The sequence below is a fragment of the Pleurodeles waltl genome, chromosome 8 (genome assembly GCF_031143425.1).
Source record: "Pleurodeles waltl isolate 20211129_DDA chromosome 8, aPleWal1.hap1.20221129, whole genome shotgun sequence".
Lineage (NCBI taxonomy): Eukaryota > Metazoa > Chordata > Amphibia > Caudata > Salamandridae > Pleurodeles > Pleurodeles waltl.
Window position 1 is genome coordinate 33,529,826 of NC_090447.1, and position 20,768 is coordinate 33,550,593.

The 20,768-nt window shown below is 43.4% G+C and overlaps 1 protein-coding gene across 2 annotated transcripts in view; it reads left to right on the forward strand.

Moving 5' to 3' along the window:
* APBB1 (amyloid beta precursor protein binding family B member 1) overlaps nt 1-20,768 on the forward strand; it is a 254,045-nt gene that overhangs the window by 97,633 nt on the left and 135,644 nt on the right. For both annotated transcript variants that reach the window (XM_069203665.1, XM_069203666.1), the window contains one exon: nt 15,719-15,924. In XM_069203665.1, coding sequence (XP_069059766.1) covers nt 15,719-15,924 — 206 coding nt within the window. The remainder of the gene's footprint in view (nt 1-15,718; nt 15,925-20,768) is intronic.

The following is a 20,768-nucleotide window of genomic DNA, read 5'->3' on the forward strand; positions in this document are numbered from 1 at the left end:
CAAAGCCCTGATACCCACCACACTGAATGGGTTTGAAATCTGAGTGAAACTAGAGGAGAGTAACTGCCTGAATGTGATCTGATAGAAAAGCTAAAAACACAGTGTGGCACACGCACCCCCCCCCCCCCCCCCCCCCCCCAAACAGGCTCTACAGGATGGGACACCAGGTTAGTTGGGAGACCTTGGTTGAGACAACTAACCCGTCTAACTGACGTGGTGGTGTTTCATTGCCAACTCACAATAATTTTAGAACAGTGATTAGTACGTTTTCTGTTCCCCGGGAGGGACAAAAACCTCACTTGGTGATCCTGTCACGTTTCGGGCGGGTCTGATACGGACTCTGGTTGGGACACCCCTTGAGGTCACAGAATATCCCAAAGAGGTAGTGTACTGGGGCAGAAGGGCAGCTAAAGGCATACACGGAAAGGACAGCTATGGACAGGCACAGGACACAGGAAAGTAAAAGCAGAGCAACCCTTGTGTGAACAAACAGGAAACGGATTACTAATGGAAAAACACGCTGGGGTTGTACACAGAGTAGGCCACAGTGACAGGGAATGTCAATGCCTCTGTGCAGTTTGCTCTTACAGATAATTACCCTGCCAGCCCCATAGAAAGGAGGCAGCAGAAATCTGTCTGTCTCTGGACCCCAGAGCACAAACGAGGATAGTACTTACATACACAAGACAAGCTCTTGTGGGTTCAGCTGGAAACCGTGGCGATTCCTGGAAAAAGAAGCAATAGCACACTGTCACGGTTAGGCACGAAAGACTATGTATAACACTAGACAAGGATGGGGGCTGGAATTGCCTCCTGGAAACCAGGAGCCAACCCCAGTACAAAGGAGGACACTTATACACTGGTGAAGACTGATAGAACACTTACCAGACACAAATACCAAGAGGAAACAGAAATAGAAGGGACAAACTAAGAGACAGAGGCAGGAACTGGAAACAGGCTCAGGCTGAAGCAAAGGCAGGACTAGGACTGTAAAACAGGGCACAAACTTCTGGCTGAAACAAACAGAGACAGGACTGGGAAACTGAGAGCAGGCTCTGGCTGGAACAGGCAAGGACAGGGCTGAATACAGGGAGTAGGAATAAGCAGAAAACAGGACTTGGAAACAGCAGGTTCAGGCTGAAACAAGGCAGGACAGAGAAAAGGGGAGCAGGCTCTGGAAGAAACAAATAGGTTCAAGGCTAAGAAGTAGGGAGCAGACTCTGGCTGGAACAATCAGGAGCAGGGCAGATAAACTGGAAACAGGTTCAGGCTGGAACAGAACAGGAACAAGACTGGAACACCATCTGATAAGGCAAAGGAATCAAACTCTAATGCACGACAAAGGATCTTGAGGAAATGGCTGCGTATAAGCAGTTCCAAGCTGCAGAAAACCCCAGGTGGAATCACATGACTGGGCTGCACAGAAGTGGTCTCAGGTGTGTGTAGTTTCAGACACTTGCAAGTCCTGGAGGAGAAGATCCTGTGAAAAGGAGCAACTGGATTTCTCCCATAGAAAACAATGGGAAACAGAATCCAGGCTTTCCTGACTACCAGGCTGTGCATTATGGGATTTGCAGTCACAGGAAGCAAATGTAATACTACAAAAGTATACCTTGGCAAAAAGAGAAACAAACAGGAGTCAGCAAGGGACTCTAGATAAGTGTTCAAGGTGATTCCCAGGCTACCGACAGTCCCATTACAGCGCCCCCTAGAGATGGGCCGGCCGAGTCGTAACAGATCCAGGCATTGGTGCGTGCCTCCAAGTGGATAGAGTACTGAGAATTGACAAAAGATTTAATAATCTTACTGGAGGGGAGGCCTAACACGCTGTCTAGCCTAGCGTGTTAGGATTCAATGTCTGCTTTTAAAAAAAAAATTTTTTTTTAAGTAGCAGGACTACTTAACTCTTTTCCAAACCTAAGACTCTAATCTCAGGAAAGAAAAAAGTTGCAAAGGGTAGTCCAATGAAGGACAATAAGATGAGCCCGATTTTTCTTTAATAGATTGCACTAGGGATCCCGAAGGAGGAGGCTTGGACACAGTCAAACCTGTTTCCATCATCAGTAGGGGTGAAGCATATTTAAAATTCTTTCTGCCAAAAGGGGCAGAGGAAATGATTGAGAGAAGTGTCAGTTTAAGCTAAGATCTTGCCGTCTGCTAGGGAGTCTGTATTATATGCCTGTTTTTGTTCTTTGAAAAAGTTTAGTAAGTCAGTCTGCATCCCTGCTCAAGTATAATGTTCTAGTTTCTGAAACGTCCAGAAATTAGAGGCTTTTAAAGATCACCAAAGACTTCTTTAATTTTGCTAGAAACTTGATCAATGCATTTTAGCATTCAGCTCTGGAGGCATAAATGCATGTTTTGTAGGCGCAAAACAACATTTGTTGTATTTTATAATTACTATGATAAATGGACTTGGGTGCAAGCGGTTTCTAGTGGCATTTTTTCCCCACCAAGAGTAGGATAAAACCAAGGGGCTGAAGGACACGCACTACGCTGGGTCATTTTCTTTGGAGTGATGGATGAATCCAGTCCAGCTGTTATCCCATCATTCTAGACTGAGATGCTGGTCTCAAGTTCTGAAGGCACATTCTGAAGACTGAGAAAGGAATTCAGCTACATGTTCTACTTTGACTATAGAGCATTTTTTAACGTAAATATTGGTTGGATGTGGTAAATGTCTGGTGTGATGAGGAGGAGGAAGGGAAAAAGAAATGGTTGAATAATCTGTCCATGAAAGGGTGGGCGGTGGACAATGCGAAACAAGGTTGAGAGAAGAATATATGAAATCAAAGCTGTGACCCCCCATGTGGTAGCGCCCCCGCCCCCCTGCCCCACCTACCCCCCATTTTATGTTCAGAAAAGTTGAAACTTTGGAAAGAATCAATGGAGTTTTCAGTATTAAGATAGGTGGAATGATTAGCACATAGGTTAAAATCATCAAACAAGGATATATTTGACTAAAAGTAATAGGTGGAAGAACACAAGAAAGGAGTGAAGGAAACCACCCTCATGAGGCGGAGAGCATTAGATCAGCATGGTATTTATAGTCAACCTGGGAATATCAGTAATAGTAGAACGTTGTAGCCTACAGTAATGGCTGATAGTAGTCTGGGTTAGACTGTCCTTTTAACCATCTCTTATAAAATCAGTATTGATATTGTGAATTAGTTCTGTCATTTTATATTCTGTTTGACCACGGACCTCGCATTAATTACAGTGCAGTTTTAACGTAAGGCTCAGTTCATTAGTTTGACTACAAATGGAAATTGTGGAGTTACGAAACGCTGATGAACTGAGAATACATCTCCCAGTAATGGTGCTAAGAGTTGAAGCCCATCAACATTAAACTTATTTGACATATCCAACTCTAACCAAATCGGGTACTTGAATGTCTGCGAGGGCTTCAAAACAGAGACTTACTTACAAATCCCTGTAAACGTTTCTATCAATATTGCAAATATGGAGGAGGTTGCTGTGTGATGCAGCACAGCGGAGGGCTTTATCTGATTCGCCTGGAGAGTGATCACATGTTACTAAAAGCAAAACCTAATAGGGATGGGCCTTGTCTAGAAGCTGGGTTATGACATGAGACCTAGAGGCAAGCATAACCAGTTCGGCAAGGTTATTGGGTCTATTGCTCTTCTACAAGAGATAAGGAAGGAGACAATTATGATGTGGAGGGACCTGGTATTCCATTGAGAGGGGCATTCACTTGAACTTTGTATCCCTATTTTACAGACGTCGTGTAGTGTTGGACTGAAGCTGGCTGCAAACCAAAGAGATCTGGAGTCCGTTTAGGGTGTAAAGCAGACCTGCACATACAGACAATTGTGAGTTTGATTTGATTCACACAGGAAAATGGAGGTTTGTGCAGCTAGTGCCTCATTTCAAGATGGTTTGTGATTTCGGCTATAGTGTAGCCTTTGTCTACCTACTGGCAATTGCTCTGGCTAGCATTCCAATCCTTCGTTCTTTTGCCTACCATGCCCCCTCAGATTAGACCCAGCCGTATACAAATCAGTCTTGACCCAACTCCAGTAGAACAGTCCACCATGAATTGCCAAGACGAGTCCTCTCTGAACTGGAACACACACAACCCAAGACCGGTTTTACCCTCATTGGGGCTTTCCAGTTGGGTGCAGTTTGGTTCCAGTGGCACAGTGAGCAAGGGACCAATGCCTCAGCATACCTTTGGCAACTTAGGGCGTTACATCACACTCAAAGCTTAATTGGGGAAATATTTGCAATTTGCCTTACACTGGCAGTTGCGCAGCCTAGCATCCCAACCCAGTGTTCTTTTGATCCAAGGGCCCTCTCAGATTGGACCTAGCCATTTGCACAATCACTCTTGCTCCTCCTCTAATAGGAACAGTCCAGCCCAACTCTGAACTGGAACACAAACAGACCCGTTTGTGTCACCAGTAGGTTAAGGCACTCAGTAAGCTATCTTATGTGTACATTGTCACTCATCTTTTAGCTGATGCAGTCATTTATCCATCCACTCACTCGGTCTTTCAGTCACATTCTGACACACCTTCAATAAAACACACGCACTTAGTGACATATGCAAAGTAACTTAAGACTACAATTAGAAAGAACAAAACATGTTGCCAACTAAACACCAGAGGCCTGTGCTTGCAGTAACAAAACTAAATATAGCAGTTGGCGTCTGTCTTGCAGAGGTATTGTACATAGTTTTTCATGTTTTTTAAAGTTCCAGCATGCCTGCCACATATGTAATAGTGACGCACCGTCGACAGCAGCATTCTATAATGGTTGCCTGGTTTATAGGGAGTTGTATGTGATGCACTGCTGATGAAATGAGCAGCAAGCACATGACCCAATGGCATTGCCTAGAGTGCTGAAGTATCCTCTTAAGACAAATGACAATAAAAAAGAGGAAAGAAAAAAATGAAAGGGGAAATATAAAAGGAGAAAACTGAAAACCAGCACTGACACTCAAACATATTGATATTCAGGTGGTTGTTCACATGACCAGAAACTCCAGTCACTGACAGGGCAAGAGAGCCAGTGGCCGAAATTGACTGAGACATTTCTAAAGGCAATGCACTGTCACAGAAGCAAAATGTAAATGACATTCAGGCAGACCAGTGGCAGAAGGAGCAAAGTCCGCCCAGGCATCTGTATGAATAAATAAGTGTATGTATGTATGTATGTATATATATATATTCATATTTGTATTTTTTTTTATTTCAAGATCCTGCCATAACCAGTTCAGTCCTGCTGTATAGATTACAAGCTTTTCCACAAGCCAATAGGTGCAATTCAAGGACTCCCATAACTTCAGCCCATTCAGATACTTTACTCAGGAAAACCAACATATGGGGGAAGCCTTAAGCCCCTCTCTCTGTAGTACTCTGAAAGCTTTGTTTTTGTTGATTACATAAGGTCCGGCATCTGCTGTGCTGTCAAGGCAGACCTCACTGATGGGTGTATAGTGTTTGACTAGTTTTTAGATGTGGTCTGGGCTCTTTCTCCAGTACACCCTATACATAATGCAGAGGACCTTGTAGGCTGGAGAGAGACTAGTCCATTTTTGTAGCTCCATAGGTTTTTAGAAAGTGTGGTGTAAATGAAGCAGGTGAGTCTAATTTCATAATGTTTTGGTGTTGGGCAGGTCACCTCAAATACAGTAAATGTAGCGGTCGTCCGCATAGTGGGTATGTTGGGAAAATATAGCATTTTTCTTCTTTATCTTCAGTCTTTTATTTGGCTGCAAAACAAACAGTTATAGATTTGGCATATTTTCCAAGAAATGGATTCCGAATGATTTTATTCTCTGCCTCTAAGGGAAGCTCCCATCTCTTTTACGACAGACCGAGCGATTCCCTTCTCGCTTTGCTGCCTCGGAGTCCACTGGGCTTCAGCATCTTGTCTGCCTATCGCAGTGAATCATGCATCAGCATGCATGAGCAGGAGGAGGGATGCTACTGCACTTCCCTTTCTGTTGAAGCCTGATGAAGCTGGACCGCTTTCCCTCTTTCTGTCACCTGCAGTCTTTATGGAGGCAGTGTGCCTTTTAGCGCCACAGCGGATATCCCTGTTCATGGCAGCTATAGGCATGATTTGATGCTCCCTAAGGTGGGCCATTCGCTCCTTCGGCGCCCCAGCTTCCCGTGTGTCAGCTTGCTTCAGCAGCAGCCTTTCTGCCTGCGTGTCCCAGGTCTGAGACTGCTACATGTGTGCTGACTCTTGGCAGAGCCGTTGTGCAGTAACAAGACTGGGTGAGTGGGTCTAGCATGTCACAGTTTATTTCATTAATTGTACGCCTTTCCATCAGGCTGGAGGCTAATACAGACTGGTTTTAGCAGTAACAACAAAATTTGTTTCTCTTTGTTTGCATGCTATATGCTATTCCTAGACTCTCCTCCTGCTGTCAAGAACTGTTAGATTTTTCTCACAATAGCCTTGATGATTGTGATCTGACATTTTACTGTCTTCCACGTTCTGTGAGGTAGTTAATGTATTTTAGCTGAGTTAGAAACATTTATTTTCTATATTTGACATATTTTGTTTGCTTTCATACTAGGTTAGCGTTGGAGAGCATTTTTTGTTGTTAGTCTGCTGTGCTACCTTTTTTTGGGGGCCGCATATACCAGGAACATCCCCTATACTCTGCCAAGATGCACCAGTTTCATCCCTCATATCTTAGGATACCTTTGATTCAGTCCAACCAGCTGCCCCTCCAGCAGTCTTCAATTTGGCCCACCTTGGTGCCCTTTGGGTATTTCTCCTCTACTCAGTCTTTCTTAGCTTCGAACGAGCCTCTGTAGCTGAACCCCAGAACAGCCTCAACTGATCCCTCATACTTAAACCCCCGGTCAAAACACCTGATCAGGAGTAGTTCCAGCTCACACAAAACCTCATATCCACCCAATCTTTCAAAACAGGGCACTAAAAGCTTACAAAACCAGGTATTGAAGGAATTTCCTGAAACATTGATTTGCTAACCAGCACCACCATGATCTTGTGACTAATCTTCTTTTCACACAATCTCCTGTAGAAAAATGACAGACCATAAATACATCCTGAACCAGCCAGAAAATATGACCATCTCATTCTAAAACAACATGAAGACAATGGTTGAATCCTCAGACGACGTACCGATTCATCTTGACATAGGCTTGAATAATCTCCTTTAAGCTCAGGGAAGGGAAATCATCTTGAGTCTTCCCTATGATCATACCCTTATCAACTCGCTTCCCTACATAGAACCCATGGCCCCTCCATTGCTCTCAGTCCCCACACTGACTTGCACTCCCCCTTGCCACAATTACAGCCAAATGAACTGCACACTCAACCCTCACACTTAACCCAGAGCCTTACTTGACCACTCACTCCATTTCTTTTACAGTATACACCTCCTCTGATTCCATCCTTCCACCACGCCGTACAATACTAAAAGTGGTACTCATTCCCCCGGAGCGCCACATAGGTATCCTCCACTACATCAACTCGCACCCCCCTACCCAGGCCCAATCTATAAACTTGATCCTACGCACAATTCACCTGTCATCCCCCACTTAATGGACACAGAATACTTTGAGGACAATCTTCACTGTCTCCGCTCTCTTGTCTCTCAAAACTCTCTTTGAAACACTTGTACTCTCTGCTAGTAATTTCTCCGTCTTCTGACTTGAAACACTTTCACTTCTCTAGTCCAGAACACCTGCTCCACTGGGGGCCCCCATCCAGCCTTCTCACACAAAATCCATCAACACAACAATAGAAATCCACGTCCCAATAGAGCCTGTCATGAGTTCTCCAACAATTATTTTTCTCTCCTACTACTCAGAGCCCCAAACCACCTCCTCTGCCATTCTGATCCCTATCCCTGCTAGAAACAGACTATTCCCATTGATTCAGCCGCAATTCTGATAATCAGAGAAATCTTATCTGAATCTTGATTCATTCAGCCACAATCTGGAAAGCAAAGTCCTCTAATCTCAGGTGACTACACCACAACTGCAGATTAGCACTCAAATACAACCTAGAAATTGAGGACCTGATTCGTTCTCAAAATCTGTACCGAATAACCCTTATATAAACCAGGATTATATAGTCTCATCACAATCTAAACTGTACCTTCTTATTCACCCTGGTTACAAAATTACAGGCATAGATCTAGAAGGATGACTTGGGGGCAGTTATCCACAAAACTTTGATTCAGTGTAAACCTTTAAAATCAACTTTTCATTTCTGTTGAAACAAAAACGGTGTAACCGAAATCCTCAGTAATTCACACCATCTACTATACAAAACAAAATTAATCTCCAAAACCTCCTGTTCCCCTTCAACCCATACATTTGAAGGATTTACATTTTTATTAGGGAAATTGATCCCACAGTCACTCATTATGAAAAAGTCTTACCCAGTAATGACCTAGAACAAGCTTGCTCATGCGAAACCCACACAAACGGAAATATACTTGTCTCGATAAGCTCGACAAAAGGTAGTGTCAAAACGGACTCTTCCATCATTCAAATGATCAGACCACTCCCTAGTACCACTTTCTCAATAAGCTTTAAAGTTTTGTGCACCAAAACATTGCCCTGTGGCTAACCCAGACACTCAAAAGGTGGATCAAAAATGTCAACGACTTAAATCTACCCTCTTTCAAAACAAACTTGCCATGAAACTGATGATGATCCCGGGTGACCAGCACCCTATCTCTTCACTGTCTTCCCTCCACTCTATCTACCTGTAGGTAGCAGACAAATTGGCCCCTCTTACACAAAACAGTTAATTGGTTTTCCAGAGACTACTTTTGTAGAAAGAAGAGCCCTCAGATTAACTGAACATTCATGGTGCAAAAATCTCTTTAAACATAATCTATAACCTCAGCACTGTTAACAAAAAGAATATAATAAAACACACACCTTGTAAGCAAATGTCAGTGTTATCAGAGCTGAAAGTGACACCTCTAAAAAACCATTCAAGAAAAATCTTAGACCTAGTCAAGATTTAACCACTCCACAAGTGGCCTCTACCATCCCCAATATCAAAGAATCCTGCAAAAAAAAATCTCCAAATTCTTTCAAACTAAAATAAAAATTATTACACTTCATCAGGACTTAAAACCCCGTCATTACTTATGAGAAGACCTAACTGCCAGATCTCCAGTGAGGCAGTTAACATTCAAGGAAGTAACACATTCTGATGTCATATCAATAATTGCCAGTATTAATCCTTCTTTAGTCATTCTGACCTATCCTGTTCAAAAAGATCAAAGGACTTACCACCCCCTACACTCCTTTACTGACAAGGTTCGTAAGGGACCCTGTCTCACAGACGTTTCCGACATTCTCAAAGTAGGTCAAATCATTCCTCTTCTATGGAAAAAATGACTTGGAACACCTGATAAGTTTCCATTCGGTATCTAATCTTCCAGTCATGGCTAAAGTTGTGGAATACTATGTGCAGAGACAACTGAAAATCTTCATCAAAGGAAATTATCTACTTATTCATCACTAGTCTGGATTTTGGCTGTTGCACATAATCCGCTATACTACACTTAATCAATGATGCGCTCGCCAACTTATTAGAGAGTAAATCCTGACGGCTTGTTGGCAGCTTTTGACTGCCAACCACATCTCTCTGCTAAAATATCCTCAAACAGATGGGTCTAAAGAATTTGGGTTTAGCATAGTTTAAATCATAACTTTCAAACAGCACTCTACACATAAAACTGTCTGACATCTCAGCCCTTTCTCTTCCTTTGAACAAGGAGTTCCCCTGGGCTCTTCTCACTCATGCCTCTAGCTCAGAAATCAAACTCCTGACCACGCTTGAATAAATCTAACTTCTTACCCCACCAATATGCCAACAACACTCAGCTATACCTAGAGGGCTTCTCTGCAGATAATATAATTGAACTTGGAAGAATGATGAAGGAGTTACAATTATGTATAACCCAATATTACCACAGAAGACGGAATTCCTTCTAGCCTCCCCGTAGAGTCATCAAATATTCTTGAGCGTTAGCCTACGATTGTTGAGACAGCAAACTCCATGGTCTTTACTCTAGACAAGAATCTAAATTGTCACACTGACATCAGTGCCATAGCAAGAAGTGCACAACACCAAATCAGATTCTTTTGAAAAGTCAAACCCTTCATTACAGCTGACGACTTCAAGTCTATAGTGCAGTCCATGGCTGAATAAACTTGAGTATGGAACTGGACATCTGACTGCCATTCCCAAAACACCGCTAACCCCTCTAAGAACAACACTGTACTCTGCAGCATGCTTGCTATCAACAAACGTGGTCCCATTTCCCCCATTCTAAAACCAGAAGTCAAATCAGACTAGCCTTTATTACCCACAAGGACCTACACACTGCTACTTCAAACCACCCAACCCATAAGCATATTGTTTCAGGAGAATCCAGAACTCTGAGTGTAGACTCCCTTCGACTCGAAACACCTCTCCTCAAAAAATCCCTCACATCGAACTAATCCTTCTCAGGAAAAGCCCCTAAGATCTGAAACTCTATCCCACCACCTACAAGGACCAACTCCTCTCAAGCTACGGTTAAGAAAGAACTTCAGTACTTTCTCTTTGCTCAATAATTCCTGCTGCTGTATGGACATGCATAATGGTCGCTGAATACTCCACAGAGAACACAACACCTTACAGGAGTTGACAGCTGGTCTGCTTCACCATGCTCCAGTTGAAGCTATCCCTTTGACCTACATCCTGCATACTTACGACATCATAATCCTCCAAGTGTGGAAAAATCTAAATCTCTCTCTCTATCCCTGTCCCCATACAACTTATATATAATGTGTTGTGTAAATGTGTCCTGTTGGTGTAAATACCTTATACATTTCCATCTGTTTTGTTGTGTAATGCTCTGATACATGAACTTCTCAGTTAGGCTCTGGGCACTCAGTCTATTATACCCTCTTTATATAATGGCACAATTTATATAATTTTAATTGTTGTGAAGCACTCTGATACACACGGGTCTGGTCATGCTATATAAAACCAAAAATAGAATATGTACACTGAAATTCATAATTTAGTATAGTACATTAGTTTCCATCGTCCACCAGGCGTACCCTAATGAGACTACTTCTACCATCAGTTTAGTTGTGCCAGGTAGTGTGTGCTGGGGATATGCATGTGTGAGGCGGAGTAGGACTAGAGGATAGCCTAGAAGAAATGATGGATGAGTTGTAAAGTCACCGATAAGTAGACGCAATGAGGAATGCAGTGAAAATGGGGAATATGAAGTGGAGTTAATTGGTAGCGCAGGAGATACAAGTGATCTATGTGTAAATACAAGTTATTGTAATGGCACAGTGGAGGACTGCAGTGAAATTACACAATTGAAATTGATTGCTTCTGTTGGAGACAGTGAAAATAATGACAAACCAATCAGTAATGCAGATTAGATGAGAATTGATGAAATGGGTAGAAGATGGAACTGACATTGAAGATACCTGAATTAATATGATAAGTGTGGGAAAGTGGAGTATTATGCAGTGATGCTATTTATTCTTCACTATGTAAAACTCTCACAATACCCCAAATATGGTCCCTCAGATTCGATAAATCCTTATCTCAGTCCGGGAAGTGTGGCAAAGTGTAGCCAGGCTTTACTAGAAGAACTTGTGTTAAGCATTTCAGGGTACTAATATAGGCAACAAGTAATTGACACATCTCGAAAAATCAGACATTCATTTATAAAAAAAATAGTGCAGATCTTTATATAATTTTAAACACCAAAGCAAATCAGTTAAGTATAATCGGAGTTACTGATTTTAAAACAGAAATAAAATTAATGTGTTTACAAGCTGTCCTCTCACCATTGCAGTCAGTGGGAAAAGTCACTAGTGATTCTCGGTCACTTGCAGGTTGAGCTCAGAGGAACCTACTCGTGGTTACCTTACTCGCAGGACCCAAAACCAAGCTAAGACAGTTGTTTCTATTTAGAACCCGCTATTCTGTCTCTTTAAACGATGGCAGAAGTCTTCCTTGCTTGTACAGGTCAGGCTGTCTCCCTAGAGGTGTGGCTAGTCTTCTGAGGGTGTACACCTTCTAACTAATTTTCTCACCTGCCCAGGTGCCAATGTGACTGGGGCAAAGGGGCAGCTTTGTCCTCCATTGGGAGACAGGCTGCTTGCATATCAGAGGCAGTGTGCCCTTTTGAAGCTCACCGCCTTGAAGGCTAGTGCTTCCTGGGAGGGAAGTGTGACCTCCTTCCCTTCCAGGCTGTTGTCCTACCTCCTGACAGTGCCCACACTTTTGCCCAGGGGATCAGAATCCTATCTTGGCGACAGCAGCTGCAAGCCGGCAGCCAGAGCAGAAGAAAACAGGGGTAACTCAGTGGGCAACCTCTAAGGCTGCCTTCTGGGTCCATGTCACATTGCCATCGACACAAGATTTGTGTCAGATGAGACGCCATGTTGTTTGATACCAAACATGACCCATCTTAGTGGTGCCATAATGGAGCTGGTGACTGCAAGTTTGCCCGGGTGCCAGCTCATGTTATCCTATGGACTGTCGGTCACTTATAGTAGCCCTTAATGGAAAAGGCCACTATAAGGGCCTATAACCTTGCACTTATATTTCCACATAATGCACCCTGCCACCTGGGCTCTCGAGCCCTACCTTAGGGGTGACTTAAATATATTAATGGGAGTGCTGCGGCTGTGCCACACATGGTATGGGCACAGTTGAATTTGAGACGTTTGCACCACTCCCGCAGGGGCAGGCCTGCTGTCAGTAATTTGCTTGGGTCACGCGGAGTGGCCCCTTTAACACCCACGCCCTGGGTAACACCATTACTATATATTAGGGACTTATAAGGCGGGTTAAAGTGCTTCCCAGTTGGAGATACCAATTCACAGTTACCAATTTAGGTAGAGAGCACTGACACTGGGGCCTGGGTAGCAGGCTCCCGGGCACTTTCAAAGTCATTGCCAACAGCATCTAGAGCAAAAAGTGGGGTAATGACCATCCAAAAAGGGCACTTACCTACAATAAGCTTGAGGCAATGTACTAAATTAAAGGTTGAATGGATAGTATACAATTGGAGGAAGATTCGAAGGGAGCAGAAGCAGGTGAAAGGGATCGTGTGAGCATGAGTTGGTGGTTGTATATGATGTGAGATTGGAAAGGGATGAGGATGATATTGGTAGAGTCAGCATGAGGTGAAGAATGCAGCTTGAATAGGATTGTAAGTGATGTGGTGATCGTAGAATGGGCATAAGATGAATAAAGCATGTATGAAGTGGGTTTGGACTGAATGGGGTGTGATGTTGGTAGGATGGATCTAAATTCAAGGGTGCACATGAAGTAAGATGAGATGACATTGGTAGAATGGGTATGTATAGTATATCGTGAGGCTGGATGTGAGTTGAATGATGCAGATTAAGTGAGATTGGAAGAGATGACATGATACTGGTAGAGTGGATATGAGGTGAAGAATGCACATGAATTGAGATATTAAAGGATGGCATGATGTCGCTGGAATGGACACTCGTTGAAGGATGTACAGTAAGTAAGATTGAAAGGGATGATATGACATTGGAAGGTGGACATCGGCTAAAGCATGCACATGAGTAGATTTGTGAGGGCCTTGATGGTATTTGTAGCATGGATGGAGATTTAAAGATGCACGTGAGTTCATTAGTAGGATGGCTTCAGGTGCGAGGATGCACATGAAGTTGGATTGAGAGGGATGCGATGATGTTGGTAGATTGGATGCAAGTTGAAGGATACACATGAAGTGGGATTGGAGGTGATATGTTGGTAGAATGAGCATGAGTTGAAGAATGAAGTGAGATTATATTGGTAGGCTGGAGATGTGGTGAAGCATGCACATTGTTGGGACTTGAGTGTCCCCTGTATGGTACGCAGGTGTATACCCCTGCCCGAGTGACCCACATCTGGCGGCCTGCTTTGTACTTGCCTTGCTATCATGCTAAACTTGCATGTGCACGAAGGCCTAGGCCTGTCCTGGTAATTTCAAGGTCTACAAATGGTTCTGTGGCATTGAGAGGTGTATCAAGCATACCCTCTTTGTAATAAACTGGGGCTATTGTCCAGGTCATGGATTATTGACCTGAAGCGGCGATGCCAGTATGCCACTGCTTGTGAATTAATAGTCCTTACTAGACCTTTTGTCTGTGCCAGAAAGGAATGAGGCCTACTGGCCTAACTTGTTGAAAAGTTCTGCTTCGATTTAGCTCCCAGGCACTTGCACTGACATCTAGTGTGGGTATCTAGTGCTTGTGTACACTGTGTATGTGTAGCACATGCATGACACTGAGGCTGTGTGTTGTGTGCATATGTTAACTGGGACCAGTGTAATCGATTTTGGATGACCACTGGCACAAGATGAAGGACAATATTGGCTTCCCTTATGCAGTGAAAGTGTACTTCTTGCATTCCTGATGCCAGAACGTGGAGACAGAGACTTTGAAGTGATGGAAGATGGCAATAGGGAATTACGTTTAGAAATTTGATTACTGCGGAGAGGGGATGAGGTAGCAGATAGGATTGGTGTGAAACAAAGGAATGAGATTGTGATTGCCAGGATGAGCATCAAGTGAGAATAGAAAGAATGAGGTGGAGTTTTTTAGGAATGGCGAGAGTGCCTATTGTAAGGAATGAAATGGGAATTTATAAAATGGACATGAGCTGGGATTAAAATGAATGAATTGTGTATTGCTAGGGCATGAGGTATGATTTAATTATTTATTGGATGGGCATGAGGTGTAAATAGGAATGAGGAATGGGTTGATGGGATAGGTGAAAATAGAAGTGAGACAATGGTGATTGAATGTGGATTTATGAAACAGACGTAAGGCGATTAGAAAAATGACATGGGGAGAGATTAAAAGGAATGCAACACCACTAGGATTCCTCAATTGGACATGGAGTGAGATTACAAAGGATGACACAGGGATTCATAGGATGGACATAGGGCGAGATTAAAAGGTATGACTTTGTGATTCAAAAGATGGACGTGGGGCAAAGTATTAAAAGGAAGCTAATTAGGATTCATGGGATTGACATGGGGTGAGATTAGAGGGTCGGACATGGAATTGAAGGGATGGATGTCGGATGTGTTTGGAAGTAATGGAACAGGGTTTGATTGCATGGTCACAGAGTGCCAGTAGAAGTTATAAAATCTTTGTGGGGATTGATGTGGATACGAGATGAGTTTGAAAGTAATGCTACTAGTAATTGATGCATTGAAGATGAGGTGATGTTAGAAAGAGTGAGATGTGGATTGATACGAAAGTCTTCAGGTGAGTTTAAAGGGATGAGTTAGGGATTGATAGAACGGACATGGGGAGAGGGAGTAGATAAAAAATGTGTGGGATTAATAAACTACAAATTAAGTGAGACACAACCCTGTAGGATTGTTGTGAGACTATGATGAATGGGGATTCATTTAATCAGTATGAACAGCCTTGAAGGGATGAGGGTATTGATAACATGGGTGTCAGATGAAATTACAAGGTACGAGTTGGGATGCAAATTGTGCATAGGTATGTTAAGGAGGGAACAACTAACGTGTTTTTACCAAACACCTTGTATTTGTTATGCATGAGACGTTGTGCATAGTCAAAGGCATTGAAATGTTGAGCTGAGTCTTGCACGTGACACTGGGAGCACACATAAAACCTGCTTGAACAGGGAAAAGTGAGCTTAATGTTTTTTTTATCCTTCACAGATTCCTTCTGGAATCGAAACTCCTTCGAGACGGATTCAGATTTACCAGCCGGATGGATGAGGGTGCAGGATACATCTGGAACCTACTACTGGCACATCCCAACTGGAACCACCCAGTGGGAGCCTCCCTCCACACAGTGCAATGGCGATGGGACTCTGAAGCCATGCACCACATCAGAAGGCAACACCCCATCCGAGGAGCAGCAGGTGAGTGCATGTGGCTACGAGGAGCTCTGAATCCCAGACCTGCTAGCATCTTAGCATCTTGTTTAATCTCAATGTTTGAAGGGACATCACTCTGTGTTCATCCACAACTTGTACACAACTCATACGAATCCGTGAATGTATATAGAATCCAATGAATCCCCTCCCCTGCCAGTATGAGCTTTTAAGTGTATTGCCACCACAGATAAAAAGGTGTTTTATTTGTAATTTTACTTGGTGTTCGGTTTTGATGCAGCTATTTCTGAAAACTGTTGTTGTCTGCAATATTAAGAGATGCAGCAAGTTTGCAAGGCATTCTTTGATAGTTATGTAAGTACCATAGTTATGTACTATGGTACATGATGCGGTTTTATCCCAAGCATATAGACTCCAGGTCTGACGTCACCTCTTCCTTCAGTAACAGGTGCATACTGGAGCCCATCGAGGATTTTGAAATGGGAATATGTATTTGCATTTATCGTCCATGCCCTTTTTCCATCGGCCCATATCCTCTGTAAACACCTCCTATGATCTGTTTCTGCTTCGATTTATGGGTAGTGGTATCCAACCAGTAGGTGTGTTGTTTTGCACAGTATCATTACAGCCATCATTGTTCCCAACTATACAAATGCCTCCGTCCTTTTGGCTTCTCTAAGAGCTGGTTTTGAAAGGTGTGTGTTCCTGGCAGTGCATCTGTGTGCACATCATTACACATAGCCTTCCGTACGATGAGAGCCTTCACCCGCCAGCTGCCAATCCTTACGGCTTGAAAACTCATGTTCTTACCACCTTCATAGCCATGTGTGAATACGCCTGTACTACCTCTGTAGATAGCTGAGTAATGATGTTTGTTTTACTATATGCCATATACAGGCTGACGTCTACTTCGTCATAAGTGCCCAGTTGTTGACCAGTCAGCTAATGCCAGAGAGCTGCCCAGAGGTGCAGGATTTTAGCATTTGGTGCAGGGGATAACAGTTGTGATGGTCAAGCATAATGGTCATCGTGGAAAAGGCAAATGCCCAGGAAGCAAAGAGTAATAGTCGTTTGGCAAAGGTAATGGTCCCGGTGGCAGAATGTGTGTCCTATTGGCATGGTATGATGGTGGCAGAGTCTTACAGTCCTGGCGGCAAAGGGTGACGCTTGTGGTGACAAAGGGCAGCATGGCAGATGGTGACAGTGATGGTGGTGTATTCTGATGGTCAAAGAGGCAGATACTCGTGATGGCAGAGGATGATGGTCATGGTCACAGGACTGACATACTGTGCAGAGATTTATGTAGCGTCTTACATGTAGTCTGCTGGCACAGTATACATAGGCAACAATAAAGGGTTTTCCTACACTACAGTGGAAGTTAGCTGCCATCCTAAGTCATTGGATTCCGAAAAACCTTTAAAATTCCCTGTGTCTGTATCATTCTCTATTTCTAAATTGGTTTCGTTGCAATTTCCCTTCAGAGTCAGTGAAGATTTCCACAGCCTTTACTCTTTATGTTGTGCACACCTCTCAAAACTTAATAGCTCTTTAAACCCTACTCCACATCTTTGCTTTCACAAAGATATAAGTAAATAAACAGACTAATTATAATCATAATTGTATTGCCTTATTTGAAAAAGGCCCATTCCCATTCTTGGGTACAAAGTATGGCCTCCCCTTCTAGAGGCCTGTGCCTTGCATGAGGAAACACAATCTCTAAATTGACAACTGACTCCACTTGCCAGTAATTTTCGATTTCCCTGACAAGGAGCATTGGCAAAGCCAAAAGATTGCACTTGCATGTTCAGTTACAAGCCACAACTATTGTCTTTGCTAAAACAGTTTGACTCACTGTATGTCATCAGGGACTCTGCAGCAGGCCCAGAGGAGCTGCCAGTCTCACTCATTTTGTATTTCAGCGGCAGGTGAGCTGCCAGGCACACTGAATCTCATCAGTGACCCGGCAGCAGTAGCAACGAGTCTGGGCCAACTGAGTGTGGTTACTTGGGACACGAGTCGTTTCTGCAATGGAAACTAAAGCTACAGGTCTTTGGTGTCCCTAGCAACAATATCCTGTCTCTCAAACAAGGTGCCTTGCATGGAAAGAAGTGTCCTGCAGCATGAAACCTAGTGTAGATTTGGTAAGGTTGGAGTTTGAAGTTAAAGGAAGATTTGATGGAGGAGCATGAGGAAAGAGGCGGGTCTTCCTCAAAAAGGACTCATAAAGATGTCATAACTGTTATACCCAATAACCAGACCCTTACTAGAATCTCAGTGGAATAATGCAAACATTGTGTGTGATTGGCAAACAGCCCATTAAAGCAGTGGAAAATAATGAAAAATACAGGACCGCCAATGGCTGATGGGGTTGACCTAAAGCACACACTTTCTCTAAACTGTTTGTAGTAACACTTTACAAATATAATTTTTTTTTTTTTTTACTTCTGTGATTCTTTCTTCCTGTTGTCCCTTGAAACCTGTGTACTCGCTCCTTTGCCTCATGGACTTCTTAACTTTTACATTGCAAGTATAAATCGGTTCTTTCCTCCGCATAGAACCACTCCTGAGAGGGCTAAGTTTTCCTTTCTTCAAAATAGTTAACTGACATCCATGTATACCATGTGTGTCCATCTAACTTATGTTTTCTTGTTTGTTTGTGTTGAAAGATATATGCGTAAAGCCTTTGTGGTGTAAGTACTGTGAAGATTGTAAAATGGTACTAGAAATGTACAGCCTTGACTGCTTTGTGTGTTGATTGAAAGTGTGCAGTGACTGCTATAATTATGAAGCTTGTTTAAGTCTGAACTTGAATGCTAGATGTTCCCAAAAGCTGATTTTTTTTTTTTTGTAGCTCATACAAATAAGTTTGCCTCATTCGGAGCTGAAACTCCCTGGAAGCGGCACTGGAATTTACATGAGGCTTCTGTGCTGGGTCCATTTTATGAACCTCTCGTACATCCCCATGCTCCCTTTCTGGGGCCCATTCCAGGTTTGCCCTGGGATTGGGTGCTTGATTTGGGAACTGCTAGTGGCCTAGACACCTCTCCAGCGTCTGGTCTGCTCTCATCCCTTGGCTTGGCGATGGAGGCCAGCACTGTATTTGCAGATGTTTTGAGGCGGGTGACTGATGTTTTGACTTTGCATCTTCCTATGGTGCAATTGTCTACTGATCTGTTATCTTTTACTTCTGAGCAATCATACACCAAACCCTTCTTGCCTTTTTGTGAGGCTCTCTATGACATACTCCAAGGTGTCTGTAATCGGCCAGTCTCTGGTCCTTCAGTGGATCGTTTCATCTCACCCTTTGTGTGTTCGCCACCACCCTACTCCTCGGGGGTTTGTTACTCAAACTGCTTTAGGCGTTCCTGCTCTGTAGAAGGTTCCACCTACTCCATCGCACAGGGATTCAAGGCTTCTGGATGCTGCTGGTAGGTGTAGTTTCACCTCTTCTAGTGCTGCGCTTCGTTCCACCAACACTTCGTGTGTGTGTTGGGCTGCTTTTCCCATGCTCTTTGGGACTCTGTGGAACGTTTACTACCATCGCTTTTTGACGATGGTCTGACATCTTTGATCAGAGATGTTCAACAGGCCGATCAACTTGCAGTTCGATCCGGTGTGGATTCTACAGACTCTATTGGACGGATCATGGTTGTTTCTGTTGCCATACGTCACAGGGCTTGATTGGCAGCTTCCAACTCTCATCTCCAGTGCAAGATGCTCTACTTGATATGTTCTTTGATGGCAAGTCACTTTTTGGGGCACACGCAGATTCTGCCTTGCATCGTTTCCATGATTCCCATAGTGGGAACTAGTGTCCTTCCTCTTCTAGCACACGTGATCGTCTGTTGCTACTTTGTGATCTGTCAAGTTCCTCTCAGGTGTGGGCATACTCATCCCTTATCTATGGCTGTTATGGCGTTTGTTACGTTAGTTGGGTCACCTCAGACTCCTATTCTTGGTGGTGCTTTTGTTATCCACATTGGATCTATTTGCACTTCTTTTGGTGTGCAGAGCGCTATTGCTATGATGCTGCTCCTATCAGCGGAGCAGTGGTTCCAGGGTATACCTTGTCTAGCCTCCTCTGTACAGGGGGTCGATTCCAAAGTCGTGACAGTATGGTTCCACCATATTTATTACTGTGTTTTTCTTTGAGAGTTTCAACTCTCCCTTTCGCTTATGTTCGGCGGGACCCCTAGCCATGCTTGGTAGTGTCTCTACTTCTGAGATGGCAGAGAGTGCCCTCTTCTCGTTTGACCAGCTTCCTGGTGGATCTTCCACCTCCACTTGGTCTTTTCATACCACGGTTCGTGGTTTCTTTCTGTTGTACATTCTACCAACATTGCCTCTCCTTTGATTTACCCTAGGTATTTTGCCTTTCATCTTTGTTGCTCAGAGATTGGGTTGGACATTCGCTCTTTGAGCTTTTGGTAGCATATGCTATTTTACGCATTTCTCTTGTTTTATTTACCATGCGGACATATATTGCTGTACTCCTCCGGGAGCCAATTCATGCCTACTTTTGGTAGGGTCTTTCACCTCTAGTGTCCCTTCCTATTCTTCTGTCTTCTAGGTTGGTTTATTTTCCCATTTTTCTGATGGGTTCTCCATTTGCTGCTTTTCCTCTGCTACGGGCTCATATTGTGCTTGTTGCATGAGGTTACACTCCCTGTATCTTAGGGTGTTCTTTGTTCTGTCATAACCACTGTTGATCACGTTTCTTCCAGGGCCATTACACCCTAGCTCAGTGATTGTGCCATCTACCTTTCGAGGCACTGGCTTCCCCGTCCCAGGGTTTCCGTGCTTAAGTAAAAATTTAAAAAAATATATATATGTTCGATGGCATGTGTAGCTGCAGATACACATGCTATGCA